The sequence below is a fragment of the Girardinichthys multiradiatus genome, chromosome 6 (assembly GCF_021462225.1).
Source record: "Girardinichthys multiradiatus isolate DD_20200921_A chromosome 6, DD_fGirMul_XY1, whole genome shotgun sequence".
Classification (NCBI taxonomy): Eukaryota; Metazoa; Chordata; class Actinopteri; order Cyprinodontiformes; family Goodeidae; genus Girardinichthys; species Girardinichthys multiradiatus.
In genome coordinates, this window is record NC_061799.1 from 32,745,647 (window position 1) to 32,770,785 (window position 25,139).

Consider the following 25,139-nt stretch of genomic DNA (forward strand, 5'->3'; position numbering starts at 1 on the left):
CAATATTCATAGTTATAAAAATAAAGAAAACTCTTTGAATGAGAAGGTGTGTCCAAACTTTTGGTCTGTTCTGTAAATCTATCACTCATTACCTCAGTGCCCATCACCTCTGCTCTCCATTCCACCATACCATCTCCAACCAGACAAAGCTTTTTTTATTGAGTATTTCTGAACTTCAACTGGTAAGACTGTTCGGTTTTTTAGAGAGATTTCTACCCTTGAAGGAACATTGAAAATATCTTGTTTTAACCGCTACTCTCAATGTTTTAGCTTTTGAATTTTGATCTGTTATTTCAAGCAATATGAAAACCACTTTATTGTTAATTTTCTCCATGTTTCTGCCATCATGCAGATATCGATGCCTTCCAGTTCTGAGAGCATGGCTGAGGTAGAGTCGGTTGAGGTTGTTGAACCTGAAGAAAACCAGAAAAACCACAGATATTCTCAGCCTTTAGATGAAGAAGGTTTAATGAGGAATGGATTAAATATTTGGATTTTTCTAAAGAGGAATGCTTTTGTCATTCTCACAATGGTTGCTGTTGCAGTAGGTAAGACGTTTTCAGTTTTTCTAGGTCATCTTTTATGTGGCCTTTTTCTTTTGAATTGGCTCCTTTAAACTTTATTCATAGAAAATCCTACCTTCTGATTTATGTCTGTGTTCCTGAGGGATTGGACTTGGCTTCACTCTGCGACACATCTGAGAGAGAAATAAAATATTTAACTTTTCCTGGAGAGCTGCTGCTGAGAATCCTGCAGATGATGGTGCTCCCACTTATCATGTCAAGTGTGATTGCAGGTCAGATTGACTTTTCAGCTCTTGGTTTGGCTATAACAAATGGTTTATCTAATAAAGCCACATTTTAATACCGTTGGTAAAATACTGCTTTAGCAACTAAGCAGACATTTAACAAGTAGACCCACTCTAGACCCACTAGCTTGTTAACTTTTACACAGAGTGTAAAAGTTAACAAGCTTTAAATCTAATGATTGAAAAGCAAGTTCATGTCAGTCAGTGAAATTTTCAAGATGTCCAAAAGCACAACATAATTCTAATTATAAGCGTCATTTCCTGCAGCACTACAGTGACTTAGAAAAGTATTTAACTTTGCACATTTTGTGATGCTACAGTCACAATCCGTGAGTTTTTTTGTGTTATCGACCCAGACACCATCCCCACAGTCTTCAGACATGAATGTTGTTCAGAATTGATGGGAAGATGGAGCTAAAAACAGGACAATCCTGGAAGAAAATGTGTTAGAGGCTGCTGAAGACTTGAGACTGGGGTGGAGGTTCAACCTTCCAGTAGGACACACCCCTAAATATACAGCCATAGCTACAATGGCATTTTTTAACATAATCATGTGTTGGAAGGGCCTAGTCAAAGCCTAGACCTAAATCAAATTGAGAATCCGTTGCAAAATTTGAAAACTGAGGTTCACAGGTGTTCTTTGTCCAGTCCAACTGAACTTGAGGTATTTTCCAAATGCATGAACATTTCAGTCTCTTGATATGCAAAGACAACACAGAAGGCAGCTGTAACTGCAGCAAAATGTCATAATGTTTCGAACAGATTTGACCCACATGCAGAAAGCAATTCAGGAGACAGTTTAACGATAAGGAGTTTATTTACAGTATGTTGAAATGTGCAGGAAACTGGAACCGGGATACCAACTGTAAAATAAACAGAACAGTAAGCAAGGGGAAACTCAGGACCTATATTCTTAAATGATAATTCTGTCTTACTAATTTGAAGGAGAGATCCGCCAGAAATGGGTGGAAAGACCAGGAAGTTGTTTACCTGTGGGACTGGAGATTGTGAATACTGGTGTGCTAGGATGATAGATGGTCCAAGAGTTTCTGTAGTGCAATGGAAGAAGCAGGGTGGACAGGGTTCACAGAAGGAGATCCACGGAACAAAGGAATCAGGAGACTGCCAGCTGGTTTGATCCAATGAGGTAACAGGAGGCTTGAGTCTTGGTTCATGGAGCTGGATGGCTTCTTTCCAGAAGACGGTAATCCAGACAGGGTTCGATGCTGAAGGCAAAGTCAGGTTCAGGTAACCTGCAAGGCAACAAATCCAAAATTACAAAGAGCAAAGCAAGGTCAAGGCAAAGGCAAAGTTAATGTGGCTTGAGCTGTACCACAAAGGGCAATACTATGGCAATGAGTTCTTCTTCTTCTTCTTCTTCTTCTTGTATTATTTATTGGCGGTTGGCAAATAACTTTGAGGTGTGCATTACCGCCACCGACTGGTATGGAGTGTGGTTCTTCATGGTTTTAAATCTTATTTACTATTACAACAATCAAATTCTATTTATTAATTTAGTTTTCTTGAAAAATCTAATTATAATTTGAATATGTTTGCTACCTAAACTTCTTTGCAAAGTATCTATCAAAATAAAATTTTCTTTAATACCTACAAATTCTCTCCTGAAAATTGTTCTTTCTTGTTCATATTTTCCTGTATTATGTTTCTTTATTTTAAACAATGTAGAATTAAGTCCTGTATGTCCAAGTCTTAATCTTGTAATTAATCTTTCCTCTTTTCTACTCCTTCTTCCAGTTCTTACTTCTCCTACTATCTTGTTGATTCTATAAAACCATCTTCTTTTCTTTTCTTCATCCCACCTTTTTTGCCACTCTTTCCTGATTCTCTGTTTAATGATATTTCTTGCCTCTGACCTACTAATATTAATTATAAAGCTAATGTTCTTTTGTGTTGCCTTCTTTGCTATCCTTTCCGCCTTCTCATTCCCTCCAACTTCTACATGTGCTGGTACCCATAAAAACACTAATATTAATCCCATTCTTTGTATTCTAAATAAAGTATGCTTTATTTCCAACAAAATGTCTGGTCTACCCTCTGAATGATTATGTTTTAAACTTAATGATGCTGAACTTGAATCTGAACAAATGATTGTTTTTGATGGTTTTATATCCTCCACCCACTGCACTGCTAACAATATGGCTAATAATTCTCCTGAATATACTGATAATCCATCTGTAATTCTTTTTCCTACTTTTATTTTAAATTCTGGTATTACAAATGCTACTCCTATTTTTTCATCTGTTTTTGATGTGTCTGTGTAAATCTGGACATAATGATAGTAATTGTTTATATATTCTTGTATTATACTTGAATCTAATCTACATTTTGGATCCTTATTCTTTTCCATCAATGCCATATCCACCACTGCTTCTGGTAATAGCCACGGTGGCACCACTGGCAAAGGCAACATTAAACCTTTTTCTTTTTCATATATTTGAAATTCTTCTGCTATATTATTGATAATCCAACCAAAACTCTTAACTTCTTTTTTTCTTTTTCCCAGCATGGTTTTAAAATATCACGTGTAGGATGATCCGGATTATTGCTTTGTAAGTTTATCCAGTAATTTATTGCTAACTGTTTCCTTCTTAGATCTAATGGCATCTCTCCCATCTCTACCTGGAGTTCTGCTATTGGACTGGTTCTGATTGCTCCTGTACAAATTCTTAAAGCTTGATGTTGTATATTGTCTAATTTGATAAGATGAGTGTTTGCTGCTGATCCATAAATTATACATCCATAATCAATATTTGATCTAATTAATCCTGTATAAATTATTTTTAATGATGTTCAATCTGCTCCCCAATTAATACCAGCCATACATCTCATAATATTTAATATTTTTTTGCATTTATCTATGATTCTTTCTATATGTACTTTCCATATAATTTTTTCATCAAACCATATACCTAAAAATGTTATATTTTTTACTTGTTCTAAAACTTGATTGTATAATTTTAGTTTTATATTTTCTCTTTTCCTTTTCTGTGTAAACACCATTACTTTTGTTTTTTCCACTGAGAATTTAAATCCTCATTGATTTGCCCATTGTTCTATTCTAATAATCTCATCCTGTATTTTCTTTTCAATAAGTTTGATATTACGACCCCTTTTCCATATAGCTCCATCATCTGCGAATAGTGAGCAACCAACTTCCTTACCAATATTTTTAAATACATCATTTATCATTATAGAAAACAATAACGGACTTATAATACTTCCTTGAGGAGTACCATTATCTATTATATATTTACCTGACAATTCTTGACCAATTCTTACTTGTATTGTTCTATTTGATGAAAAATCTTTAATCCAGTTAAACATTTTTCCAGTAATACCCATTTTATTTTATTTAATTAATAATCCTTCAACCCACATCATGTCATAAGCTTTTTCTATGTCGAAAAATACAGCTACTACATTTTCTTTGTTTATTTGTGCTCTCCTAATTTCATTTTCTAAACATAATGCTGAATCATTTGTGCTTCTCCCTTTTCTAAACCCATTTTGATTTCTAGATATATATCCATTAATATTTAAATAATATGTTAATCTATTATTAATCATTTTTTCCATTATTTTACAAATATTTGATGTTAATGCGATCGGTCTATAATTTTCTGGTTTTGTTTTATCTTTTCCTGGTTTAGTTATTGGAATAATTATGGCTTCCTTCCAGCTCTGTGGCAGCTCTCCCTCCTCCCAGACTTTATTGTATAATTCTAATATTTTTTCTTTTGCTTTGTCATTAAGATGTTCTATCATTGTATAGTAAATTTGATCTTTTCCAGGTGATGTATTTTTTGTTTTCCTGGTAACAAAGTTTAATTCTCCTTGTGTAAATGGTTCATTTATTAATTTATTCGTATCTACATTATTTTGCATTAATTCTTTATATTTCATCTTTGTGATTTCCCTACCTTTCTTTCCCTCTTCACTAATATTACTTGAACTATGAATTTTACTAAATGTTTTAGCTAATATGTCAGCTTTTTCTTTATCTTCCATTATAGTTGTATTATCTATTTTTAATATATGATATCCATATTCTTTTCTAATACCCTTCATTCTTTTAATTGTTTTCCAAATTTGATCAATTTTTGTTTCTCTTCCTACGGTATTACAAGTTTCTCCAATATTCTCTTTTTGCATGTTTAATGATCTTTCTTACCTTTGCCTGCTTTCTTTTGTACTCAATTAGATTCTGATAAATTGGGTTACTTTTTAACATTTTAAATGCTTTATTTCTTCATTTTATTACTTCACTACAATCTTTTGTCCACCATGGCACAATTTTTTTATCGTTCTTTCTTCCTCCTTTTTTTATTGATTCTTCTGCAGCCTGTAAGATTTTTTTACAGATATTTATATTTAAACTATTTATATCAATTGATTCATCTATTTCTTCCCATTTCTTTTGACTTAAATATTAAAATTTTTCCCAATCAGCCTTATTAAAGTTCCATCTTTTATATAATCCTGTATTCCTGTTATTTATTAATATTCCTGTTATAATTTTAATGGGGTAATGATCACTGCCTACTGTTGTATCTTTGTCAATGTCCCACTCACAGTTATTGGCTAAACAATTTGATACTATTGTTAAATCAATCACAGACTCTGTACCTGTTTTTACATTAATTCTTGTTCCTCTTCCATCATTTATACATACCAAATTATTTCTTCAATAACTTGTCCATTTTTATCATTACATTTTCCCCATAATGTGCTGTTAGCATTAAAATCTCCACACCAGACTACTTTTCCTTCTAAGTATCCCATTAATTCATCCATCAACTCAAATGATAATATTTTACATGGATTATAAAAATTTATTATCTGACATTTTTCTTTTTTATTGTAAATTTCAACTACTATGTATTCTACATTTTTACCTTTTCCTGATATCTGATATTGTATCCCTTCTTTTATAAATATTCCACATCCTCCTCTACTTCCTTCTATTCTATCCCTTCTGATACTATTATACCCTTTAAACACAAAATCTAGTTTTGGCTTTAACCACGTCTCCTGTATACATATAATTTCTGGTTTTTCTTCAATTCCATCTATATACCCTTTAAATTCCTGTCCATTAGTGATTAAGCTTCTTTCATTCCACTGTAATATTATCATATGTTTCTATCAGCTGGGGTTCCTCCTTGCCTTCCATCTGTTTCCAACTTTTTATTAATGTTTTTCCAAGATCCTTCTTTAAACCCTAAGAACTTTTCTGCTTCTCTGACTATTATTTTAATCTTTTCTGTTTTGTGTTTAGCCTGTTCAGTGCAGTTAATGACATAAGCTATGAATAATATCAGTTTTTCCACAGACATTGTAACATTTTCCTCTGATTCTACTTTTCTTTGTTGATAATCTGGAATCCTAATTTGACCTTCATCCCTTGATCTTTCATTCTGGACATTTTTGACTGCTTCAGCACAGCTTATGTTTTTAGTCATTTTAATTTGTTGAATTTCTTTTGCCTTCTTCCTTACCTCACATCCCCCAAATGTGACTCTATGTTGCCCTCCACAATTGCAACATTTTTCCTGCACTTCTTCCCCACAATCTTCAATTCTGTGATCTTCTCCACACTTTGGACATCTTTGTTTTCCTTTGCAGACAGCTGCTATATGACCATATCTCTGACATTTAAAACATCTTAGTGGTGGAGGAATGAAAGGCCTCACAGAAAAACTCAGATATCCTATTTTAACATTTTGTGGCAACATCTTTTCTTCAAAGTCTATTAAAATTGACAGGCTTCCTACTCTTTCACCATTTACATTTTTAGTCAGTCTTTTGAGATTTTTTATCTTTGCACCAACAATACTTTTTTTTAATTTGTCTATATCTTCCTCCAGAGGAATGCCGTAAATTACCCCCTGAATGATTTTATTTTCTCCTATAATCTTCCTCTCTGTCACCGTTTTCTTGCAAATGTTTTCAACTTGTAAAGCCTTTTTTCTTTGTTCATCGGTTTTACACAACACCAGTATATTTCCATCTCTCAATACCTTCACCATTTCAACATCTCCTATCTTTTTTTTTTATTTCTCTAGATAGTGAAATAGGACTCAGGTTCTCTCTTTCTTCTTCATTTTTTATCTTTAATATTATTTTACATTCTTCCCTTCCAATTTTCCTCCTAACTACTCTCTCTTCTTCAGAACTGTTTTCTTCCAGCTCTCTTTTACTCCTTTGGCTGTCTAACAATTTCCCTTCTTCTGCTTTACCTCTTCCGCGTCCTCTCCCTCTACTTACTGGTGTCCATTCATCAAAGTCCATATTGTCCTCCTGTGTGTCCATTCTGAACCATTCACATACCAGTTTATGCCTTTTACCGCCACTTCCAAAAGTAAATAATTTCTACCACTGTGGGGTTCTAAGGAGACCAGCGTTTTCAGAGTGACTACAGCCTCTCCCTTTTCCTGGCAGTAAGATGCTGGCAGCCTCCTCCTTAAATACTCCTCAGCAGATCATCAAGGAGATAGAGAACACCTGTCACCTCTCCTACGGTTCAAACGCCATCTAGAGGCGAAGAACAGAAATAGCACCAAACAGACAGACCTGGCACAGATCCTGACACAAAAGTTGTTTCTTTAACATAGTTTTTTAGGTATAATTTCCCTTCCACGTCACAATTACACATTGTGTAGATCACATGAAATTTAAGTAAAATACATTTGTGCTTATAATGTAATAAAATGTGAAAACAATCAAGGGATTTGAATACTTTAACAAGGCACTGTAACAAATTGTGCAAAACAAATTCTGTGTTTTAATTACATCCAATATTAACATATCCACATGCAGCATAGTATAACACTGTCCAGCTTTCCCTTATTCACAATCCTTTATTTGTAATTATAATAGGTTATAAGTGAAGGGGATTATACATAGTTGGTTATTGCATAGGTTGTTTTACATCATATATGCCAGTTTAGTAACAATGAAAAATACATTTCATGCATTTTTCAGTTTTATCCTGGGCAAAGGAAGCTAACGTTAATCATGTGCGTATTATCTCAAATACACTACCGGTCAAATGTTTTAGACACACTTTCTCATTTAATGGTTTTCTTTATGTTTATGACCATTTACTTTGTACGTAGATTTTGAGTGAAGGCATCAAAACTGTAAATAAAAAACAAATATGCAATTATATAGCAAACAAAAAATTGTAAAAGAACTTTAAATATGTTTTATATTTTAGATTCCTTAAAGCAGCCGCCCTTTGCTGTAATGACTGAAATATTAACCATTGGCCGTCTCTCAGTGAACCTCTGAAGTTCTTCAAAACTGTTTGGAAAACCATTTGAGGTGACCACCCCATGAAGCTCATAGAGAGAATGCCAAGAGAACAAACCAGCATTCCAACCAAATGGTGGCTGCAATGAAGAATCTAAAATATAAAAATATTTAAGAGTTATTTCACACCTTTTGTTTTCTATATAATCCCATGTGTGTTCATTCACAGTTTTGTAGCCTCTGGTGAGAATCTACAATGTAAATTGTCATGAAAATAAAGACAGCTATGAAAAGAAACTTGTGCCATTTGTTGGAACTTTGGAGATTGGACAACATTCGTCACCTCATCCAAGACATTATCAGCCTACAAATGCGTCCTTCAAAAGAATGCAATCCTGAATTTGGACACAGCAATAGTGAATGACATCAGTGAATCAGTAAATCTGTGTGTGACCTGAAACGTGAAAGTCATCAAACTGAATTTTCAATACAAAGCAAAGCAATTTTCAAAGCAAACAAATTCAGTTTTAAACCATTATATTCAGTTTCAGTTTGGCGAAATTGATCTTGAAACCAATGCATTTCATTTCAAATGACACAAATACAGATTCAGTCTGAGCAATTCAAATTCAGTTTCTGATGGCACAAGTTTCTTCCCATAGACACCCATTAAGTGAGAAACTGTATCTAAAACTTTTGACTGGTAGTGTACATGCTAGAGATACTGTTCAAAGCTGAAGTACAGCAAAGATATAAAAAACACAAACAAGCTGATCAGAACAAACACAAAGGCCCGTCTCACGTTTGCCAAAATACTTCTTCAGGATCCCCAAGAGTTTGGGAAAAATATTCAGAGTGTTTTGGATTGTGTGTGTCCCGTTACACCTCCAGTAAAGTTACCACGTAAAGAAAAGATCATCATAACACAGTCTAACATGGTGAAGGTAGTGAGACGGTCTGGGGCTCCTTTGCTGCTTCAGGATCTGGACGACATGCCATAATTAACTGAACAATGAACCTGATTGAGATGCTATAGTGTGATAGTAAACAGGTCGCTTAAGTTTCCAAACTCTCTAGTGTGGCTGATTTACACCAATTATACCAAGAAGAGTGGGCCAATCACTAATGCTTGATAGTATAGCTTCAGTGTGCAATTATTTTTTTCAAATAGGGCCAATCTCTTTTGTAGAGTTTTTTTGTCCTTAATAAATGATATCATTTGACAGGTGTTGTTTGTATCCTCTCTGGTCATCTTTGAGTGAAATTTAAATTTAATGATCTAAAATATCTAAGTGTGACAAAAAAAAAATGATTTCCCACATTTCACAACCACCTCTTTAAATTTCAGGCATGTCAAATGTTGATAGAAAAGACTATGGGAGAATTGGGCTTCAGGCCTTCATCTATTACTTGGTAACCACGGTTATTGCTGCATTTACCGGCATTTCCCTGGCGGTTCTCATCCAGCCAGGCAAATCATCCAAGCATGACTCTGAGTCCTCTGCTGGTAAAACAGAGACTGTGCAGAGTGTGGATGCTTTCCTGGATTTGATCAGGTCTGTGTAAAAGACACTTCATAATAAGTTTTTATCTATGTATATTTTATAAAGATTGGCCCTAACATTTTGTGTTTTACAGAAACCTGTTCCCCTCAAATCTAGTGGAAGCTTGTTTCAGAAAAGTAAGATCAGTGAAGTTAGTGCTGACGTTTTTTTACACGTAAGCTATTGTCAAGTACTTATATTTCGCTCCTGAACCTTTTATTTAGTATTTAACAGTTTATCCGAGCAGTAATTCTTCAGGGAATCCTGTAGGAGCCTCAAATATATCTACAAACTGTGAGTCTTTTTGGATACAAATCTGTGATTATTATTTTTATCCTTCCATAAACCGCTTATCCCACTGCTGTTGTTTTATGTATTGTTACTTCATGACTGCATTGTTTATTTGACTTTTTTCTCTACTGTTTAGCACCAATGGCAGGAACCTCTGACGGCATCAACGTTGTGGGTCTGTTGGTGTTCTCCGTCGCCTTAGGCCTCATCTTGAGCAGTATGGGGACAGAGGGAAAACCTCTGAGGGATTTATTCTTCTGCATAAATAAGGCCATTATGAAACTCATTACTGTAGCCATCTGGTAAGAATGGTCAGTGTTTAATTTTAGAATTTACTTGTTGTTACTATTAAAGTTTTATATGTTTTGAATTTTCTTTAGTGTTATTCATTAATTGCTGTTTCTGTATCTTCCTGTTGAGCTTAAATTGGTTCTGCCAGCTCCTGTGCCGCTGTGTGGAGTTTAGCCTGAATCAATAGGATGATGTGGAGGAAACACACTTTACTTGTCCTTGAACTTTTAAGATTTTGTTTTGGCTCCGTCTACTGTTTGGGAAAGTCATTGCAGCTTTTTCCTTACACCTCTCTTAATAACAGGTATTCACCTGTGGGAATTATCTTCCTGATGGCGGGGCAGGTTGTTAAAATGACGGATGCAGCAGATATAAGTCGTGATGTTGCCATGTACACTCTCACTGTGATCACTGGGTTGATCATCCATGGCTGCGTCACGCTACCGCTCATCTATTTTATAGTCACAAGAAAGAATCCCTTGAGGTTTTATGGAGGCATCCTCCAGGCTCTCAGCACAGCCTTTGGGACTTCATCCAGGTTAATAATAAACACTGTAAATGATAACAGGTGAATGACTTTCAAAGCATAACTTCATATCCTATGTGCTGTTCAACAGTTCTGCCACCTTGCCTGTTACTCTCCACTGTATGGAGGAAAATCACAAGATGGACAAACAGGTGACTCGCTTCATGCTCCCTATAGGTGCCACAATGAACATGGATGGTGCAGCCCTGTATGAAGCAGTGGCTGCTTTATTCATAGCCCAGGTCAATGACATGGACTTCAACTTTGGACAAATCATTTTTCTCAGGTACTTTGAAGGGAATTTGTTTTCTTGCAGTGCCTTGCAAAAGCATTCACACCTTTTAAACCTTCCCGCATTTTGTCATGACACAACCACAAATATCTTTTAATTTATTGGGATTTAATGTCGTGGACTAACACAAAATTCTGTACTGTATAATATTGAAGTCCAAAGAAATACACATGCATGGTTTTCAAACTTTTACATTGATTTTTACATCAACTCTTTGTGCTTCAGAGACACCTTCAGCTAAAGAGATATAGAGTATATTCAGTGTCTGCTCCAGAGATATCTCCAGCTTCAGATCCCTCACCAGCTTCAGAGTCTTTAGCAGCTTCAGCTTTACATCCCTTGGCTTCATCTTCAGAATTGCCATGATTCATTAATGTTGTAAAATTCGACAGCTTCAGAACCTTCAGAATCTACAGAACCTTCAGCTTTGTCTCCAATGCCTTCATCTTCATCGTGCTCTTCTATGTTGCTATCAAGATCATTATCATCCTCTCCAGGGACAGTTGCCATGATCTAAAGAAGTTTGCAAGGCCATTACAGTCGACCCACCTCTCCCAGTGTCTGTTGACCAGTTTACTAAGGGGTTTGAGGTCAGAGGTCAATATTGACTGACCACTACTATTTCATGTATTTCCTGAAATGCTAAGTGAGATAGTTCAGTTTCAGGGATTCTTTGCCATGATACATAGCCAGAACCTCCAGGATGCCCTCTAGAGACTACCTGTTGGTTCCAGCATCCTTTGAGTCATCTCAGAGACTCCTCATTGGATCTGGTAGCCTCTGGGTCACCCACCTGGGAATTGGATCTTCCAACCTCTGGTTAGCTCACCTGAGACTCCACGTCTGATTATTGACCTCCGGGTTGCCTACCAAAAACTTCTTGATTTATTCAGTTACCTCTGGGTTGCCCACTTGTGCCTCTTCCTTGCTTCAGGCAACCTTTTGCAGACCCTCCTGAACTCTGTACCTAATCAGGATAACCTGAAGTTTGACAGATTAATTCAAGATGCAACTTCAGTAAGACTGGATAGAGAGAATCTTTGAAGCTCAGTTTTTACGTCACGTTGCAGGTTCTGAATTGATTGGGCCATTCTAACAAATCAACATGCATTGATATAAACCATTCCATTTTAACTCTGGCTGCATGTTTAGGGTTGTTGAAGGGTCTGTCTCTCTCTCAGGAATTTTGAGACTGCTCCTTAATTTAGCTCAATTCTTCCTCCTACCAACTCTTAGCAGCTTCCCTGTCCCTGCTTAATTGTGGCATGACAAATTCCCCCTCAGGGTTCAAAGTTTTATCGAGCTTTATTGCATGGCAACTTTTTAAGTAGATTAGATAACGAATACTTTTCGAATGCACTGTATATCTATGATGCTATACAGAATATTCATTTAAGTTTAAAAAATGTCTGTTATGAAAATGAACGTACATTTTGTGAAGAAAATGTTACGTTGCCTTTTTGAGTTTATCGTTTTAGCTTTTCTTAATTAAATTGATTTTGACATATTGAATACATTTATTACACTGCAAAAACAACTTTCATTTATCCTTTCTCAGTTTGATTGTCACAGCAGCAAGCACTGGTGCCGCTGGTATCCCACAGGCTGGAATGGTATCTATGCTAATTGTGTTGAGCTCAACAGGACTGCCCACTGAAGACATATCACTGCTCCTCATGGTTGATTGGATTGTGTAAGTACACTGGTTTGTGTTATTTTAATATGTTGGTTTGAAAATAGAACTTGAAATGGTAACTTTCACAATTATTAAAACATTTCAAATAACAATATATGCATCTTATCAAAACATTTGACTAAACACTTGAAAATTTGAGGCTATGGACTGCACGGAGAATAGTTTCTAACCTCAGATCTTACTGTTTTTGTGTTGATAGGGATCGTATAAGGACTGCCACCAATGTCCTTGGTGACTGCATTGGTGTCGCTGTAGTGCAGCATTTGTCCAGACATGAACTACACACATCAAGTCCTGCAGGAACTAACCAGGTGTTGGAAGAAGATTCACCCTCCATGAACATCAGTATCAAAATAGGATAAATGCATGTGATTATTTACATGAAAGAAAATAAACCTTCCTGCTTAGGGTAAAATAATGAGATAAGGAAATCATTGAAAGGAAATTGTTTTGACAGAAATTGGTAAATTCCTTTGATAGAGAGACCTTTTAGTTTCTTTCAGCTTCTGGTGGTTTATGAAAGAGAAACTCCAGAGGGAAACACAGAGATATCTCTTAACATTAGAAACAAAAGATTCTTCTGGGGGATCTAAAGGGTTTCTCAGGTCAATTTGAAAAACATTTGCCAGCAACTTTTGCGCATGTCCTGTGGTCTCCACCCACCCTCACACATCTTCTTTATCTTGGGCATCCAGCTCCAGTCCTCAAGGGCTGTTGTCCTGCCAGTTTTAGATGTCTCTGCTCCAACACAGCTGATTTATATGGTTGAACTGCCTCCTCAGCTTGTCATAAAGTTTGCAGAGGCCTGCTAATGAACAATTATTTGATTCAGGTGTGTTGAACCAGTGAAATAACTAATGCATGCAGGATACCGACCCTGGGGACGGACTTTGGACACCATCCTACAAAGGTTTTGTTTTCCACCTAACTGGTTCAAGGGTTAAACTGGTATTAGTGTATTAGTACGTAGTTATAGTCTGTCTGTTAGGACAAAGACAATGACAACAGCTTTAAAATAAATTGTTGTGTAAGCACTGGAAAGCTCACTGGGTGTTACCTTACTGCTGCTTGTTTTAATATCCCTCGTCACAATGTAAATGCAGGGCTACCTATCATGTTAAGCCACTTTATGAATACTATTACTGTCTTCATTTATAAACACCGTTGATTTTAAATATAGTGAGTGTTTTTTGATTTATACTCTCAGGTTGCAGTCCGCTGGTAAATACTGCCCAAATATCAGTAATGCTGGTCAGAAATGTAAGCAATCATTTGATTGTACTTTCTTGTGAAATACGTTGCAGCCGTCTTCAAAATGTTCAGTGTGAGACACAATGATTTAAACTCAACATAAACTTTGTCCATTGTTTGTGATAAACCATGTTCATACTCCAATCTGTATCTTCTGCACATTTTGTCATTTCTACATCCTCTAACACCAGCAGGAGGCCATTAACATAAAAACTGAACAACAGTGATCCCAATAGCAATCCTTGGGGCACTTCTCTAGTACAGGCAGCAGATAGGAGCATCATACAACTATTCCAAACATGCTGACTTCAATTTAACATATAAGATTTTATCCATCACAATGTACTATTTTGTAGGGTATAGCTCAAAAGTGTTTTAAAACTAAGTCAATCACAGTAAGCCATGTGTAAGTGTAGTAACACACCTTCTTTGTTTAGAGTAATGTTTATTTTTTTCTATAAAATGACAACATTTAATTTTATTAGGGATGCAGTAAATTTACTCTTTTTACAATGTCTTACAACCCTTACAATGTTTAGAAATTACTTTCTCTTTGATTTTTCAAAGAGGAAGTCAAAAACAATCATAACTGTGTTTGATACCCCGATTTTTTTCTTTAGTAAATCCTGGTTTTAAAAGCAACATTTATTAAATGTCATATATCGGTATATGTCCAAGGTAGAATCAGCTTCATATTGGCATTGAAGGCCCTAAATTTTAATTAAATAAATAAAAAAAGAACTGAACTTGTTTCAAATTCTTTCCTTGTTTTTTACCACCTAGGCCAGTCAATAAAAAAAACATGATCCAAAATATTATTTTATTCTAATTCTTCCTTTGTAAAAATCAACATCTGTTTGTTATTTTACTGTCATGATGCGTAGAAAACAATAGTCCTAAGGGCTTACAGGTAGAAAGCCCTCTTACACTGCATGCTACAGTGGTTTGTTGTGAAGTTTATTCAGTTCAAATCTTCGATGTTCAAAGTTCATGAATAGTTTATGTCTCCAAGGTTTTGTTGAGCGGACCACACTTTAATTTGTTTAGATGACGTGACACTGGCACATTGTGGACAGTTTTCACTACGGCAGGAGAGAATAAAAATGCAATCTTGTTAATGATGAACGTAGCACCATCTAGTGGGAGATTTTCATTATAGCAACAGAATCTAAAAATGTAATGTCGGTAACAGCGTATGTACACTCTATTGGCCTCATTGCACAGCCGAAAACTAAAAAAAATGATTCGGATTAGGTCAGTGTGTCCACCATATTGTATATAAGAAATTTGTTCAGGAAACCAAGATTAGTATTTAGTTTTGGTAATAATAAATAACAGTTATGTATTTCAGCCCTTTGTTTCATCAAAAATATTGAAGCTGTAAATCGGATAGATAGATAGATAGATAGATAGATAGATAGATAGATAGATAGATAGATAGATAGATAGATAGATAGATAGATAGATAGATAGATAGATAGATAGATAGATAGATAGATGTTTAGCACCCCCTAGTGGACGATTCCCATTATGACAAAGGATATAAAAAGGCTGTCAGCTGAGCTTCATTCGACACGAGTTCCTGTTTTCGTGGTCCACTGTGATTGGTCCAGACACACCATCCTGTTATCCAATCGCAGGCAGCCATCTGTTCGCCGTAGCCACTCTAAAATATTCCCTTTGCTTCCTTCTTCCACAAACTACTTGCTGTTTAGTCCGGAGGTGCTTCTCTGAGTAGCGGGACGTGCAGCTAAAAGGAGAAAAATGCAGTTTTTAGGTTTAGTTGTAGTAATATCTGCAGTCTTCTGCGTGTATGCTAATGTTTATTTTCGGGAGGAGTTTCTGGACGGTGGTAAGCGTAATATTTCACATGTTCTTTTAAATTTACGACACAGTTGTGACATCTATCATTCGATGTTACTGGCTATATAACTGTTTTAGAGATGTGTTTTTGTGATCAATACTCATTTGTGTCCACTATATTGCTTTTTAGTTCGCAAATGGAGCTTGCAAACTTGAGTTATTTTTGTCGCCCACATGTTCCCGAAACGAACTACTTATAATCACCGTGTAGTTGGTTGTTAGAGTAAAGAATCAGGGCTTGAATTTGATGTATTTGTAGAAAGTCCTAACCTTCAGCTGTGTGACTGGTTCTTCTTCGGTCAGATGAATGGAGAAGTCGTTGGGTCAACTCCAAGCACAAGTCTGATTATGGAGAGTGGAAACTGACTGCTGGAAACTTCTATGGAGATGCAGAGAAAGACAAAGGTAAAATGTGGCATTATTTAGCCCTAAGGATTTGTTCATTGTTTGACACTGCTAAATATTATCGCTCATGTTTATGACATGTTTCAGGGTTTATCATTAGACACTTCCTCATTTTAGTTTTTTTTTTTTTTTTTTAAACAAAGTGAAAGAGAAAGTCCTCTTTTCCAACCTGATCCTGCAACTGAATTATTATGTGGGCTTTATACTACCTTAAGATGAAGTTGTGGGAATTTCCAATAAAGTGCTATGTCAAAACAAACGAGCATTAACATAATTTTCAAATGACACCAAGCTCAGGTGTGTTGGGGAAAAAATTATGACAAACATAGGGTTTTAAAACATAAACATCTGGGATAATTGGTGTATCTCAATTTAATGAAATATTGTTATACATTCTGAATGGTAATTCCTGAAAATGAACGTACAATAACAAAAAGCAGTTTTTACAGAGTCCGTGCAGCATTCGCCTTAATCAGCAATTAAGTAATTGAAGCACTTTTTAATTGTGAGTAATCTGTTCATTTTGCTTTAGCCTTTTTCCTTTTTGCCCCTCTTTTTCTCTTCAGGTCTACAGACGAGCCAAGATGCTCGTTTCTACGCCGTCTCTGCCCGTTTTGACCCCTTCAGCAACGAGGGGAAGCCTTTGGTCATTCAGCTCACGGTCAAGCATGAGCAGAAGATCGACTGTGGTGGTGGCTATGTGAAGGTCTTCCCCTCTGACTTGGATCAGACCGACATGCATGGGGATTCCTCATATTACATCATGTTTGGTAAGAATACTTATAAATAATTAAATTTACTATAAAAAAATATGTATATTGGTTAAAAAAGGGGGGGGGGGGGAATAGATTATGGTTTTAAAATGGAGTAATAAGTGGTATTGTTAACCATGTTCATTTCATCTAGGCCCTGACATCTGTGGCTACAGCACCAAGAAAGTTCATGTCATCTTTAATTACAAGGGCAAGAATCACCTGATCAAAAAAGAGATTAAGTGCAAGGTAACAGTAGTTTTTGAAGATTTACATTTTACAGTGCAATCATGTGTTGCACTAGAAGCTGAATCCAATCATTTCCTCTGTTTCCTAACAGGACGATGAGCTGACCCACCTGTACACGCTGATCCTGAACCCAGACCAGACCTATGAGGTGAAGATCGACAACGAAAAGGTGGAGTCTGGCAGTCTGGAGGAAGACTGGGACTTCCTGCCTCCTAAGAAAATTAAGGATCCTGAAGCCAAGAAACCAGAGGACTGGGATGACCGCCCTAAGATCGATGACGCTGATGACACAAAACCCGAGGTGAATAAGCCTAATGCCATAGCTCCTCTGCTATTTTGTTTTATGTGCAGAATTTTGCATTGTTGAGACTTTTTTAAATGTTTTTTATTTTTATTTTGTAGGACTGGGACAAACCTGAAAACATTCCTGATCCTGATGCTAAGAAGCCTGAAGACTGGGATGAAGATATGGATGGAGAGTGGGAGCCACCTATGATCCCCAACCCAGAGTACAAAGTAGGCCATGTTTACACATAGATGATCAAATAGAGATGTACCAATCAATGAGCCAGAAGTCGAACTGGGTCCATTTTCCTTGATCTGCTCTGATTGGCTGTCATGAGGTCAAAAACTGAACAATTAAGGTTTTTTGTTTTTTTTCATAGAACTCCCACATTTTGGGGTCTATGAATGAATATAAGCTTTAAAACATAAATTGTAATTCCTTTTCTAATGGATAAAAACAAATATGAAAATGTGTACCAGCAGGTCAGGCTTTAAGAAACCAAAGATCCATATTAGACAGGAAAAGCCTGATGGCTGCATCGCTGTAATCGGATATTGAGCCGATATCCTGAATGAGCTCCTTATTGACACTTTATTCTGTATCACAGGGAGAGTGGAAACCCAAACAGATCGACAACCCCAACTACAAGGGAACCTGGGTGCATCCTGAAATTGACAATCCCGAGCACAGTCCTGATCCGACCATCTACAAGTTTGACAAAATCGGTGTTATTGGCCTTGATCTCTGGCAGGTGAGGAGATAATTATTTTAACCCATTACTGCAGAAACAAAACGCCAGGAACAACGTAACATTTGGGACTTCCTCTTAGGTGAAATCTGGTACAATCTTTGACAACCTTGTGATCACCGACGATGTGAAGGAAGCAGAAGACATCGGAAAGCAGACGTGGGGCGTGACAAAGGTTTGTTGGTTATATTTTGTTTTTAGGACTTGTTCATAAATAAAACCAGAACATGCGAGGAAGAGTAGCTCCTCCTGCTGAGTCTCCTCACAAATAGTGAAATAGTCTGAAATCCTTCTGAATGAAACAATTCAAATGCTCCCAATAGCTGAAATGTTTGGCTCCTTAATTGATTGTTAAAAAATAACACTAGTGATAAAAATGGTAGTAAATTTAAGAATAAAAAAATAAAAATGTAGTAGAAATGAGTACAATTATCTATACATGTTATACTAAAATTGTATAATTGTCATATTAAAACGATAACACTAAGGGGGGAAATGATAAAAAGAAAACTGAAAAATATATAATTGGTGCTACAAGTAGTTGATAGTAGTATAAAAAAACTTTTAGTTGTTGAAAAATGTGGAAAACTAGACAATGGATGGATAGAAACTATTTTTAAAGAAATGTATAATGCAAATAAGAAAATTTAATGGTAGTAATAACAATACAAACTTGTCATGAAAATGAGAAAACGGTAATTATTTAAAAAAGTACTTGTGACCTTTTGACCCAATGAGAGGTGTTTGTTGCAATCTTCTCCACAGGAACCAGAGAAGAAAATGAAGCAAGAGCAGGATGACTTGAAACGAAAAGAGGAAGAGGAGAACAAAGAACAAGCCACCGAGGCTGATGAAGATGAAGACGAGGAAGAGGAAGAAGAGGAGGAGGAGGAGGAAGAAGAGACAAAGGACGAGACAGAAGATACACTTGAAAACGATGAAGACGACTCAAAGCCCAAAGATGAGCTTTGAGAAGGTGTAGCTAAAAGGTTTATCTAAGTTTTTAAACCCCCTTCCATAGAAACTGTCGCGTCATTCCCAGGGGTGTTGTGGCTGCTGTGCATCTTTTTCCCTGGGATCGGGACATGCCCCAACTTTGGGATTTGAAGTAGAAAACTTTGGAAGTGGGTGTGTGTGAGCGGGTGTTAAGGGACTTGTTTTTGTTGTTGTTGTTTTTTTTTTTCTCATGTTTCCCTTGAACTGCTGAACTGATTCTGTAGTTTTCTGACCAACAAACTCCATTCCTCATTTTGTTAACGACACATTCGGTCGGCACTGACATCTGCTATTTTTCTTGATTTTCTTGATCGAACCATCTCAGTTTCTGACCGGGTTCTCAGTTGGTTACTTTAAGAGAGATTCTAATGTTTTTGAGATGAGACAAATCAGATTGAAACCTAACCTAAAAAATAATTTATTCTTGGTTGTTTCTATGGCACTGACTGTAACCTTTTACTCTTCATTCTTTGAAAGCTGAATGAAATGATAAAAAGAAAAGTCCTGCGAGTACATTTTTATTTCTCAGCGAAGTTGTTTGAATTCAACATGTTTTCATGGAAGTGTGATGGGATGTGCAGATTAATCCTGAAAGTCTGGACAAACAGACGCTGGTGTGTCGGTGCTGCTCACACAAGAGCAACACACAAACATTTTACCGGACAGAATGTGATTCATGCCAAAGGTTTTATTAAAAGAATCATACTTTTTCTGTCTCATATTTATTTGTGTTGCATAAGCTTACAACTTCTTCAAATAGAAATCCAGACATTCACAATAATAAATTCTATGACTTAGATTTAAAGATTCACAAGGACCATGCCTGAGTTCATTTATTGTAAATTTGCTAACATTTGTAGCACTGGACTATTCACATAAACCTTATATGGTGCATCATCTTGTAAAGGCATGTCTGAACCCCAGCTGCAGCCCATGAAACTGAATGATAATGCTTGGTAACTGCAGACTTCAATTTATTTGACTTTTTTTTTGTGAAAAATTGAATCAATGTATTGCATAATTTGAAGTCTGAGGGAAAGGATTTGCTTTTCAGATTTCTTTACATATAAAAATATTCCTGTCCTTCAACCCTAGGCTCAGAAGGGCTAAATGAATGAAAAACCAGCTTTGCATATTTAGAAAGTTATTTTATTTTAGTCCATTCTTTGCAAAATGGCTCAGGGTGTCACCCTGGATGGAGAGCAAAAGGGAACAGCAAAGTCTTACCACAGATTCTCTATTTGGATTTAGGTCTGGACTTTGACTGGACCATTCTAACTCATGAATATGCTTTAAACCATTTCGCTGTATCTCTGTTTATGGCCATCCTGTTTGCTCCAGTCTTATTTCAGGCAGATTTTCTTCCAGTGTAGCTGCATCCATTTCTCATTCAGCTCTCACCAGATTTGCTCCTCTGCTCAAGAAAAGATTCCCTACAGCATGATGCTACAACCACCATGTTTCAACATAGAGATGGTTTATTTTGTCTTAGTAGGTTTTGGTATGTGCCACACTCTGAATTTTATTGTGTGTTCCTTGGTTGCCATTATGCTGTATGTCCACAATCCTCTGAGGCATGACTTGATCCAATTTACCCTAATTTCTAAGGAATAATTAAGGTGTTTATGAAAATACCCTAAAGATGATCATTTAAAATAGTGTTTTGGCTGTTTTTGTCCTTTACATATTATTTATACCAGGGTTCCTACCCAATCTTGAAAGTATCAAATGTGATTTATTAAAAGTGTCTGCAAGTATGGGCAAATAAAAATAGCGTACGGATAGCCTGAGTTTCCAGACTTGATATCTTATTCCATTGTCAAACAGGTGAAAATCAAAATTTTTGGAAAAAGGCTTTTGCTATTCGTTTATATATTAATAACAACCTTTAGTGTGTTTTTTTAAATGTCACAACATGGGTTTTTGTCTAAATTATTGATCATTATTTTATTACAAAAAATAAACCTATTTATGGTCATTTAGATTTTCTTTTGCCGCTCGAGTCAAACTAAAACTGAACCCAAGGTCTTTGAAATAATTTTAAAATTTGAAATAAGACACCAAATTTCCTTTTTTCTTGAGTTTTGAAAGATGAAGATATTGTTGATCACAAGGTAAGATTTGAAGGATCTGTATTTAAACCTCAATAATTCAGTCCTGCTTTCATCCAGATCCCAAAAACAGTGAAACGATCCTTTTTCTCACTACTGAATTGGAAGCCAGCTCCAGCACTGTTGTTTTATGATTGGTGGGGGGGGGGGGTAAAAACGGACAATAAAACCAAATTATGTAAATGTTTTGTACTCGTATGACTGTAATGTTGTGGAAAAATCTAGAAAATTAAATCCTGGAAAAGTATGGAATTTTGAAATGGAAATATTGCAGGAACGCTGTTACAGTCTACAGACTCCAAGCCCCTCACAATTTAACTCAGCCTTTCATCAGAATTTCTATTTCAGAAATATTTACCTTTACAGCCTTACCTTTCATATTTTACCTTTAATTTTAAATAATTTTAGCTCCAAATATTTACAATCTGATATATTTGTTTTTGTACAGTTTTGACAATCTTGTTTTCATGATAGGGACTGAAACATTATAGTCAGGGATGAAAATAGTTTTAAATTCTTGCCGGTACTTAGGGGCGGAGCTAGAGGGCGGGCTGGGGAGGCACTGGGGGTATATATATATATATATATATATATATATATATATATATATATATATATATACATATATTTCAATTGTTAAAGAACTGCCATGTATGAAACAATGATAAACCATTTTATAATGCATAATTTTTCCGTCTTTCTTTTGAACAAAGAAGTTATTGTTCTCTGCATTGTGGTCAAGTTTTGATTTCATATAAATTAAAAATTTGACAGTTCGGTTGTTCGCGGTTTTTATCTAAAAGTCTGTAGATGGTAAGTGATTTATTGTTCGTCCTGTCTTAATGCAAGCGGCGTTTTTTTATGTCTGTGCACCGCCTGTGTAAAATCTCCCAGTCCATTAAATCGAACGTACCGATCTCCTTGGCAACCGCTCTGCGTTGTAGCAGAGAGCCATTCTTCTCTCTTCCCGGTATTGCGTACCCGGCGCAGAATCTTTTAGTGGTACGGAGTACCGGACCGTACCGGCTCACTTTCACCCCTGATTATAGTAGAGAACAGCTGCTTTTAACTAATATATATTAGTTACTATACTATAATTTGTAATGGTATTAAATCATTGTTAATAACAATAACATATTTCTCATTTAAAAAAAAAATCTTGACCACAGTAACTATTGTGCATACCAATGTATTCAATTTAACATTATTTTAGTTTATATCATTATTCCAAAATCTGAATTAATTAATAAAAAAAAAGCAAATCTCTCATTTTTAAATATATATGATCACAGAAACAACCCCAGATAGAACAATATTGTCTATTTTTTATATGATAATATATTAAAACTGGTAAGATTTAAGTATTGTTAATAAGAATATAAATAAGCAAAAATGACATTTCTCAATTAAGATAAAATATCTCCACAACAGTGAAAAAAACTGTTTAATATCAGTTTTAGTTCGTAACATTAAGAAAAAATATAAAATGTCTGGATAAATTTTTTTTCTATTTTCAAATATATTGTCTTTAGGGACTGCACAGTGGTGCAGTTGTTAGCACAGTTACCTTGCAGCACGTAGGTCCGAGGTTTGAATCCCAGCTTGGATTCTTTCTGCGTAGAGTTTGCATGTACTCCATTGGTTCTCTCCACCCACACTACAAAAACATGACTGTTAGCTTAAATGGTTACTTCTTAATTGCACTTATGTATGAGTGTGTGCATGCTTGTTTGTCTTGTGCTTCTTTGTGGTGAACCAGCAACCTGTCCAGAGTGTACCCAACCTCAATGGCTGCTTGAGATGGGCACCAGACCCCCGCGACCTTGCAAGGATAAGCTGATGAATGGATATTGTCATGAGAGCAAAAAAACTATTAAAAAAAAAACACTAAGGTTTATTTTGGTGTGTTTGATTGTATCATAATTAGCATTATATTTCTGTTCATACTTTACAAGAATTTAAAGGGATGTATGCTGTCATCTGCTGTAGGAATGATGGCATTATATGACAGAAATGGCATAATATGTTACTCCTGCTTCTCGAATATTTTAACCACTGCCTGAATCAGGAGCCGGTTGATTGGGGCATGAATAGCTGCAGGAGTTGGGCTACGAAAAGCCAAGAACAGGTGTCTGTATCCTGCAGCTCCAGACCCAAATATGGTTCTTCAGCCACTCCATAGTGGCTAAAAAAATGTAGACCTGTCATTGTTTTTAAATATACAATAGGAAAGCTTAGTTTAAGTCATGCTTTTTTTTGCTGATGAAACATTTGCATTGAAATTCCACAATGTCGCTAACGGTACAAAGGATATCATTTTGTTTCAGTCCTTTTTAGTACTTATCAACTGAATCTGCTTTATTTCTTTCAGTGGGATACCAATTTTGCACAATTAAGGAATACACTAAACTGGCCTTGTTACACTAAAAAGTATATTTTTCCAGTAATAAAAAGAAAATCAAGTAATGTATTTCTTTTTGTTTGTTTTTTGAAACTTAACAGAAGTTTTATTCAATAGAAATGAATGTTGCTGACCCCTCCCCAATCAGCTAGCCTTCCTGTTCTCCCCAAACTTGATGAGCGTCTTCTCTTTGGCATAAGGCAAGTTTGAAAAATGCTCATAGGAAATGTTCAGTAAATTAGAACCCTTCTCATGTCCCACAACAATCAAACCAGATTTGAGATAACAGGAATTTTTTGGTTGTAAGCAGGTCCTTTGGAAACTTCGAGTCTTCTGAAGTAGGTAATGACAGAAACCCATTCTCCTGCCTTCACCTCTCACAGGGGATATTCTCCACTGCTCCACTCCACTGATATTCTCCATTTCTAGTAGTTCTCATTTGCAATTAGGGTCATAATGTATTTTATTCACTAATCTTTTGACCTTTCTTGCATTTGAGCATGCCATACAACACTGTCTTTTTTTTAAATTTGTAAATGGTTAATCAACATGTTCAGAGTTGTGTAAAAATGTGTTTAACAGATGGTTTTCACGGTCGACTTTAAACTTGATGTGGCTGTTATTTACCTAAGGTACATGAACATAGCACGGCTCATTGTAGCAACAATAAACAATGTTCTGCACAACAGTTTGCTGTAAACTGAACCTTATGGACAAACTTTAGCTAGCGCTGCTTCATGTTGCACACACATATCTGTATACGCCCATCTTTAATCTAACTTTTGTCCCTAACCATCGTAGATCTGAGCTTGTAGTGCTGTGAAAGGGACAACATATTTAGCCCCATACAGATTTCTTACGTTTTTACTCTTTTGTCACACTTGAATATCATCTAATAGTTTTAATATCCGACAAAGAAAACCCTGAATGAATGCAAAATGCAGTTTTCAAATGATTTCATTGATTCTCATGCATCATGGGAAAATAGGTCATCCATCCATCCATTCAGCTTGTCTGTAGGATAGAAATGCACAAGCCAGGTTTTTGTTTCCCACATGCTGATCTCTAAAGTACTGTAGTTTTGGAGATACTCTCAGTGTTTAACCATCACAATTTGGCTCTACGTCGAACAAACTCAAACCCTTCCGTTTGCCTGTATTTCTGCTTCTGGACAAAATGAGCATTTGCTGCCTTATATATCCCACCCACTAATTACTGCCACGATGAAGAGATAATCGATGTTAATCACTTTACCAAATGGCAGGTCTTGCATAAATGCCACCCTGAGCAAAAACCCGTATCACCCATGTCCAAAACTGCCACTGATTTCGCCTGTCATGGGTCATAAAGTTAT

General features: G+C 35.9%; 2 protein-coding genes across 2 annotated transcripts; both read left to right on the forward strand.

Annotated features, from left to right (window-relative positions):
- Nucleotides 1-120: 120 nt before the first annotated feature.
- LOC124870273 (excitatory amino acid transporter 1-like) lies at nucleotides 121-14,720 on the forward strand. Its single transcript, XM_047368863.1, is given in 12 exon segments — nucleotides 121-182; nucleotides 353-548; nucleotides 667-691; nucleotides 693-796; nucleotides 9,432-9,639; nucleotides 9,722-9,764; nucleotides 9,852-9,921; nucleotides 10,055-10,220; nucleotides 10,514-10,747; nucleotides 10,827-11,021; nucleotides 12,586-12,720; nucleotides 12,923-14,720. Coding segments are annotated over 11 exon segments (1,533 nt in total). The 5' UTR covers nucleotides 121-182; nucleotides 353-358; the 3' UTR covers nucleotides 13,086-14,720.
- An 890-nt stretch (nucleotides 14,721-15,610) lies between these two features.
- calr3b (calreticulin 3b) lies at nucleotides 15,611-19,982 on the forward strand. Its single transcript, XM_047368865.1, has 9 exons — nucleotides 15,611-15,826; nucleotides 16,141-16,242; nucleotides 16,809-17,012; nucleotides 17,149-17,243; nucleotides 17,335-17,544; nucleotides 17,646-17,759; nucleotides 18,137-18,280; nucleotides 18,360-18,452; nucleotides 19,043-19,982. The coding sequence occupies exons 1-9, from the start codon at nucleotides 15,739-15,741 to the stop codon at nucleotides 19,247-19,249; spliced, it is 1,257 nt and encodes a 418-aa protein (XP_047224821.1). The 5' UTR covers nucleotides 15,611-15,738; the 3' UTR covers nucleotides 19,250-19,982.
- The last annotated feature ends 5,157 nt before the right edge of the window (nucleotides 19,983-25,139 follow it).